The 8,832-nt window shown below is 39.3% G+C and overlaps 1 protein-coding gene across 1 annotated transcript; it reads left to right on the top strand.

Moving 5' to 3' along the window:
* The first annotated feature begins 1,546 nt into the window (after positions 1 to 1,546).
* LOC117463968 (leukotriene B4 receptor 1-like) lies at positions 1,547 to 7,229 on the top strand. Its single transcript, XM_034106495.2, has 4 exons — positions 1,547 to 1,657; positions 3,982 to 4,511; positions 5,130 to 5,406; positions 6,278 to 7,229. The coding sequence occupies exons 2-4, from the start codon at positions 4,021 to 4,023 to the stop codon at positions 6,665 to 6,667; spliced, it is 1,158 nt and encodes a 385-aa protein (XP_033962386.1). The 5' UTR covers positions 1,547 to 1,657; positions 3,982 to 4,020; the 3' UTR covers positions 6,668 to 7,229.
* The last annotated feature ends 1,603 nt before the right edge of the window (positions 7,230 to 8,832 follow it).

The raw sequence follows: 8,832 nt of genomic DNA, 5'->3' as shown, positions 1-8,832 counted from the left end.
TCAGTCTACTGAGCTCAGCCCCTCTCCAACACATCATCTGTATCCTGTCAGAAACACAGCATGCACGTTACAGTTCCAAACTTACTCGGATTGGAAAAGGCTAAGCAAAGAGCTTTGCTAAATAGACAGTTTTAGCCCCCATCTTTTGGGATTTCAGACTATATTTATCCAAATAGTATTTTCTAATCCTGAATACTAAATTGAGATGATTTTGTTCTAACTATGTTTTCTTCTTTACAGGCCAGCACCTCACATACTACCAGCAGATTACCTGTGATGGTAGATTCTGCATGTCAGACTGACCCACCGAAGCACCGTAGTGTTTGCACGTTATATTAATCTTTAAAATGTGTGTATCATTGGTTATTTGTAGGTGTCATGACAGAGCAATGAGGTTGGTGGAAGCTACCACATGGAGTTAGAGGGCCTGTGACTCTGGACTGTATTGTCATGGACAGACATCTGCAAATTCAGCAAATTCAGGGAAAGCAGCATCACCCAATTGTTTGATGTGTGGAACATAGAGAAAGGTATTTTTCTTTATATTAATTTCTATGTAAATAAATCTATTGTAAATTTATTTAGACACAAACCCGGCTTCCTACAATCACATTAGTACACTGTAAAATGTTTGACTGTAAAATTACAGTAAATTACTGGCTACTAGTTGCATGGATTTCACAGTAATTGACTGTGAAACTACAACTACATACTGTGACTTTGCAGTTGCCATGCCCATGGAATTACTGTGGGGGGGGGGGGGGGGGCAGCTGCCCCCGTAGATCGGGTAGTGACAATGCATTTAAACAGTCCTTCGGTGCCACTCTATGACGTAGTATACTTGAAATAGTGGCTCTGCAGCAGGTTTACTCGACATTGAGAAACGGCCAGCGAGAATGAAAATACAAATCAAAGAAAACGAAAAGAAAAAGGTGGGGCCGAGAAGGCAAAAAAAAAAAAGGTGAAGTCACTCGCAGGTGAAGCATATAAATGTCGCAAATTGACAGATCGTTTTGGCAGCAGCGGTGTCATCAGGAGCTTAGAACAAGTGCAAGATGATGAAGAGAATGACGAGGGAGCGAGTTCAGATATACAGCCAGCCTCCTGCGTCCATGATGAGGGACAGAGAGTTGAGCTGGTGGAAGAACCATCTCAACTGGCACATACAAGTGCAGGGCAAGAGCAAGAGGTGGGTGAGAATTATCCCTTGAACTGCATAAATGCAGTTTTTAATTTGTTTTTAATAACTAATAACAAATAGTACTGTATGTTTGTGTGTTTACTGTTTTACGATGTCCCATGTGTTTAAGACATCTGAGGAGTGTCCTCCCTCTTTAGGTGAGAATTATCCCTTGAACAGCCTAATAAACAGCTGATTTATAACAACTAATAGTAGGCTACTGTATATTGTTTTCCGCCCCTGGGAACAACAGCTACATTACAACCAAATGTTCTGAAGCTTGCTTCCTGTGGTCACCGGGAGCTTCCCCTTACATAAACCGTCTTTCTCAATATGTAAACTTTGCAGTTTCTTTATACACTCAGTCCTCAAAGAGGAAAGCCTGCAGTAGATCAGGGGAGGTGTAAAATAGGTGGACATTGGTACATTTTGTGTGGATTTACCGTCGTGGGCTTAAAAATCAATCAGAAGTAGAAGGTCAGTATGAAAATGTATCTTGTTAATGTTATTTTAAAAATATTTTTACTCTGGAGTTTGACAGTATAAGTATATAAAGTATAAGAAAAGGAACTGAAATCTCGCTACTTTTTACCAAACCAGAAGTTATTACATACGGAGCCCCTAAAGGGACATGGAAAAAATAAAAGAGAGAGAAAAAAATAAAGTCAGGAAAACGGGTCCGTTATCCTGAATTTATTTTTTATTTTATTTTTTGGTAGAAAGTTACCGGTGCGCCAAGGAGGGAGTGGAGCTTACAGGAGACAACCATTTCATTTCATTGCAGACTGTTATGTTTACGTGGGGAAATGACAGTGCATACATTATTTGAGATATATTTCGAACTCAGACTTAATCTTAAGGACATGTCGGCCAGAGGGGTGTGTTTAAAAACATAGCAGCCTGCGGTCACTCCAGGAGACGGCGGGAGGTTTAACTCCAGCACCAGTTTAGCACCAGCGCACACACACACACACACACACACACACACACACACACACACACACACACACACACACACACACACACACACACACACACACACACACACACACACACACACACACACACACACACACACACACACACACACACACACACACACACACACACACACATCGAGCTGCCCGATTACTCCCCCTTTTATTAGTTTTATGAAGGAGATGTCACCAGGGTGCATGATTGATGTGAATCTGTTTGTGCTCTGCTCAGCTCCGTGTGTATGTGTTCTGAGTGTTTGTTTCCCTTCAAACCAGCTGCGGGCAGCAGGTAGCCTACTAGACATTAATTCATAGATCAAAGCAGACTGGTTTACAGACTCTCCTGTTTTGCCAATCCGGTGCTTAAACAAGTACCTCTACACCCCTGGCCGAAATGCCCATACAATGAAGTCGGAGTTCGAAATATATCTCAAACAATGTATGCACTGTCATTTCCCCACGTAAACATAACAGTCTGCAATTAAAGGGTTGTCTCCTGTGCCCTTGGCGCACCGGTAACTTTCTCAAAAAATAAAAATAAAGTCAGGATGACGGATTAGTTTCTCGTGCGCACGAGAAACTAATCCGTTATCCAGACTTTTTTTCTTTTTCTTTTTTGTTTCCATGTCCCTTTAGGGGCTCCATAATTACATGACTATTTTTTAATATTATTCTTGTTTTGCTTCACAACGAGTGCATATTTATGTTGCTTTCTGTTCGGAGATAGCTGATTAGAAAGATTTTAATTTCACAGTTTCTTGGCCTTCTTTTATATGTACAAAAGTGGTGGGGCACGGACAACTTAGATGTGTAGCTTCTGGTGCTTTTTTAAACACGTAAACAAATAGCTGTAGGTGGTAGAGAGAGGGAGGGATATAAGGAAAACACAGACACTCATCACCGAGGTCACAATATCAATTGATCCAGCAGAGCAATAGCCTATAGGCAAAACACAGAAGATCAACAAAATATATGACATAAAATGAACTTACCAAAGCTGAAGTCGATGGTCAACTTCATTCATTTTCTTTCCGTTTTACTGATTTTAATCGCTATGGAGTGGCGAAGTCACAGACTAAAACAGCAATGTACAGACGAATCAGAAGATTAAACATGATCTTAAAATATATTTTAAGATGTATTGTTTTTGCATTTCTGTGGAATTGTTATTTGAAGTACTTTCTGCTGACACTAGGTGGGGCTGTGACCTAATGACCAGTCGCCACTGCTTCTTGGTAATCATTTGGTATAAAACTGATGTGACAGAACTTACATTCTCATATTAATTTGGCAGACTGAAGGAAAATGTACCTGTAATAATAAAGTGCTGACTTGCTGGTATAAGAAAAATTATTTTCTTTTTATTGGACTTTTTGTCCACATTTCACTCGTGTCCTTATAAATGGCAAAAATTGTGAAATAGGGACAAAATGCAGGAAATAATATATTTATCGACAGGTCAAAGTATACTTTTTAAAATTCATGATATACAGTCATCTTCTATTTGTTTGCTGCAGACAAGTCTTACAGATATATATATATATATATATATATATATATATATATATGAAACCCTGTCACGTCACTGTAGAAGGCAGGACATGCACCACTTGTAAAAGTATCAATCCTTTAAATAAAGAGGCAGTTAATCATATTTTGAGGTCCATTTATGCTGATAACAGGCAGGACCGCTTTCCGTTAATATGTAGTAGATTTAAAGTAGCAGAACAGGAAAAAACATGTTGGGTGACATCTCAAAGCGTTGACACACATGTTAATTCAATCCTGTTTCCTGTCTTTTTTTCTGTTGTGTAAATATCACAGTTCTCAAAGCCTCACTCAGATTCTTCTCAGGCTTTCCTGATGGCATCCAATATCACCACCACCATCTCCCAGCAGTCCTCCTCTTCGTCTGTTCCTCTGTCCATCAACGCCATGGTCGGCATCGCCATCTTGACCCTGGCCTTTGTGCTGGGCTTCCCTGGGAACCTGTTTGTTGTTTGGACAGTGTTGTGCCAGGTGAAGAAGCGCTCAGTGACCTGTTTGCTGGTGCTGAATCTGAGCATGGCGGATGCTTTCGTGCTGCTCAGCGCCCCTTTTTTCCTGCGCTACCTGGCTGGAGGACAAGGCTGGGAGTTTGGCTCGGCAGCATGCAAGCTGGTGCATTACCTATCGAGTGTGAACATGTACGTGTCCATCTACCTCATCTGCCTGATGAGCATGGACCGCTGGCTGGCCGTGTCCAGGCCGTTTCTGTCCCAGAGGATGAGAACCAAGCGCTCCCTCCTGATTCTGCTGCTCGTCGTATGGGTGTTGGCGTTCCTCATGTCACTGCCGATGCCTTTTTACCGCAGGTGAGGCTAACAAGTCGTATCTTTAAATATATTACGTTTATTTATTCAAAAAGTTTAGTTTTTAATGGTTGCTGACAAACTGAAGTCAATCAAATTGATATCTGTTTTTACAACAACAACAAAAGTAAAGGGTACGGCGTTAACTTTGTAGTAATTTCAAGAGATGTTTTTGAAAATTCTGAATTGTATGTATAAGGGATCATAAACATGTGTCTTTTCAACAAGTGAGAAAACATTTCAATTTTCTTTTTTGGACTTTATAGTATTAATAAAAAAAAAAAATTGTTGGATGGTGTGGCAAGAGTTTCAAATATAGTAACAACAGTTTTTATTTTACCGGTGCATGTGTTCATGCTCTTACATCTCTAATTCAATGTAAGGTTGTCTCATCGTTTTGTGACTTCCATATTAAGCAGAATTGAATGCTGTGTTTCTACATTGTCACACATTTGAATAATAATATACTCAAGGAAATTGCCGACATTTGCTATACTGTAATTAAGGGTTAGTAGATCCATTAAAACATTATTATATTAAGTTACAGAATTGACTCTGCTTGGTATATCTACTTTAACATTGACTTCATATTTGTGTGTTTTTTCTCTTTTTCTCTGTAAGTAATCGGAGGAAGACTTTCTCAAACAATATCACTTTGAGCTTCTGCGTGCCGTACCACTGGAAGAGCAAGGGTCACCGGGTCTTCCAGTACCTGTTTGAGACCATCATGGCCTGTCTGGTGCCTTTCTCCCTCATCAACACATGTTACTCCTCCGTCATCTGTCGTCTGCAGAGTGCCAAGTTCCAGCGCCGAGCACAAGGCAGCCGCCTCATCCTGATGATCATCTGTACCTTTGCAGTTTTCTGGCTGCCGTATCACATCGTCAACATCATAGAGGTGAGTTTTATATTGGACCTACATGGGCCAGAAATGGATACTGATTCCGTTAAATGCCAAAAGTATGCTTTATGTTCAGGTATGTGGGGTTTCCCGCCAAGATTTTGAGGGAATAACAAATAAATAACAAATGTGACATCAAAGTGGTCAAATCCATTCTTGACAGTCTATGAAATGAACAAATGCTTAGGAAGTAACCTTCAACCATTAATATCATCACCAGTCAACCAAACTGACATTTCAGTAAAATATTAACAACATTTCAATGCAATACACTTAATATATACAAACACAAGTCAATATTTTCCATAATTTCAGTGCTGCTTATTTTGACATATGATCATCAATCCATTTTCAAAAAGGATTACTATTTCCCTAATCTGCAAAGAAAACTCCAACGCTGTATTTAAAACAGGGCTATGTCGTAAGACTTTGCAGACTGTTGCAAAATGAACTCTTCGACTCTCACTATGCAGTTGGTTCTGCTTTGCTGTTTTTCGTTATTGTAGGAAGTGACTGAAACAGGGGTTTTTTTACAGTTAGTGTCCAAGTGACTCATAGCTATGACTCATAGTGAGACTGATGTTGAAAGTGACGACTGTTATGGATGGTTGCTTGAGTCCAATTGAGAAAAAATGGTGAAGTAGAATTGACTGAAAAATAAAGTAGTGAGTCAGAACAGTATTCCTTAAAGACAAACAAGATGGGTGCTGTGTTTTGATGGAGTGAACATGAACAACACAACCTTGCTGCTGCAACACAAACATTTCACATTTCACATTTCACTTCTTATCTTATCTTGTCTTAAAGTTCTGACCAGGCCTGTTTTTTTGTTTTGTTTAAACCACCCTCCCCCCTCTTTCTCCAACAGGTAGTGGGTCTGTTGCAGGACAGTAATTCCACTGTTGTTGCCGCCCTTGCAGCCCGTCCAAATGTCACAGCGTTTGCTTACTTCAGCAGTGCGATCAATCCCATTCTGTACGTGTTCGCCGGCAGCTCCCACATCCGCAAGGCCGGCCTCAGCTTCATGGGAAAGCTCTTCGAGGCCACCAACTCCGAGAGCAGGACCACGTCTACCTTCGCCAGAAGTGGCCGCGTTAGCCGTAGTAGCTCTTCACCGGACGAGAGCTCCGTCCTGAACACGCTCTCGATTAAACTCGGGAGGCCTTTCAAAAGCAAGCACAAGGACAGGAGTGGCAGCGTGGCGGGAAAAGAGGTGGACGAGCCTGAACTCAGGTCTCTGGCCAGCCAACTAAACTGATACACTGTGTTGACTCACACATTGAATTATAGGATGTATTTCCTTGACATTTGGTACAAAAAGTATTTATGCCTATAAGTTGAATCATTTGCTATATACCCCAACAAATGTTTGATATATATATATAGCTATACAGTATATAATATATCTTTGTTTAGATTTATGTAAATTACGACATATTTTGGATGTGTGGAAAAGGCTATTTTCTTTTACATTTAATTTGTATTTGGTATTTTTAACTTAATAAAGCTCTTTTATATTGAATTTATAATGCAGTTTGTTTTTCATAAAGAATCCAGAGTACATGAAGTACTGGCTTGCAAAGTTAAGTGTTTTTTCCACTAATGCAATATTTAGGACAGATCATTGCACAAGAAACATTTCATCAGAACGTATTTGTTTCACTATTTCCTGCCTCAGCTCTCTCCTCTATTTCATAACACCTGAATAAAACTGCCATGTTACAACATATGGGATTAGTTTTATGAAATAAAGATAAAGCAACACTTTCTCAGAATCAAGCAAGAGTTTACAAAAAATAAAACTATACGTTGCAAACAAATCATTTGTGTATTTAAGTATTTTTTCTTTGTGTTAACATATATTTTTGTTTGCAGTTCTCTTTGCTTCTCGCTGCAGCTCTTCTCGTTTACGCTCCCTCATTTTTTGTTTTCGATTCTGACACAAACGTCCCAGGTGGGCGGGACTTTCAGGGGTGTGTCCCCATTGGCTACTCAGTTTTTGAGTGACAGCTCACTACACCACAGATCATACAGTGCAACTCATGCAGCAAACTCCGGAGTCCACACGGCCACGTTAGTGTCGTGCCTCCTGAGGAGTTTTCATGAACATATCGGACTTATCTTATGGATTGTGTTGTGTAGTTTGTACTTTATTCAAACTTTAAATATTTTAATACCTGAACACACTGCTGCTGTACAATTATTTCCCAATTTGGGATCGATAAAGTGTCTGTCTATTTATTTTATAGATTGATACACAATATAAACTATATACTGTTATTTTTTCAAAGACATGTTACATTTCAAAAGCATATATTGCTATGTTTAGGACAAACAATTAAAGACTACTTTAATTTTACAAATTCTACAATATAAAAGTGGCAGATTTGCTTTATTAAACCTAGGTTGCATACCAACACAATTAGGAACATACTCACATCTTACTATATTGGTCTGAAGAGCTGAAGCATTCATTCATACACAATGGATAAAACCGGTGTTGTCTCATTCTCAACCTGATCTCACCAGAATGCGTGACTCCACCACGACTCCTTAACACCGCATTGCGTGGTGGACTCACGAACTTTGTTACATTTACGTGTCGGCACCACGCAAACAACCCTAATGTAAAGTGAATGAGGCTATTTTGTCGTGGTGCACACACGCATTTCTACAACGTCCTGCAGTGAGCTTTTATTCTATAAAACGTTTTTAAAATCTACTTTATAGCTTGTAGTAACTCACGGGAGGCTTCTTTTATTTTATTTGTATTCATAATAATTTTTATATTTCGTGAGAATGTATTATGGTGCATTAGTTACGAATTTTTGTTCTCAAAAAACAGTGCATTGTGTGTAATACAACTGTGATTTTTATTAAATTAGTTAGTTTTTAAGGAAGGCCAGAGCTTCAGCTGTGCCAAATAGATTGTTCCCTAGTTAACGTTATTTAAAAGAACATTATATTCCGATTTGATCATGTCCCCTTTATTGTATTACGGAGAGCAATGTGAGCGTCCATTCCCATTGGATAACGCAGGATTTTACACCCGGAAGTAAGTATTATCCTTACTGTCGATTGATTTTACAGTGCTATCTGCACTACTCATCAACTCAAAAACACCAGATTATCCTTGTTGATTACACAACATTGATTGGTTTAAGTTGTGTGCAATGCTTTTGTAATTTTCCCCTTCGATTCGGAGAAACAAATATTTGTTCAGTTTAGGATGACCGAAGACACTACACTACCCAGAATCCTCAGCTATTGTTCCACAATGCCTCAAGCTCTGTGATTGGTTGACCTCCAACTGCATTCCATATGAAAAAAAACGTTTCGTAAAAGATAAATCATACTTTATTCAGCAGTGCTTGCTTTACTCTTTGAAAGTCATCACATGAATGCATTGTAAATATTACACAT

This window comes from Pseudochaenichthys georgianus, chromosome 18, assembly GCF_902827115.2.
Source record: "Pseudochaenichthys georgianus chromosome 18, fPseGeo1.2, whole genome shotgun sequence".
Lineage (NCBI taxonomy): Eukaryota > Metazoa > Chordata > Actinopteri > Perciformes > Channichthyidae > Pseudochaenichthys > Pseudochaenichthys georgianus.
The sequence above is the reverse complement of the archived record's forward strand: the minus strand, read 5'-3'. Positions and strand labels throughout refer to the sequence as shown.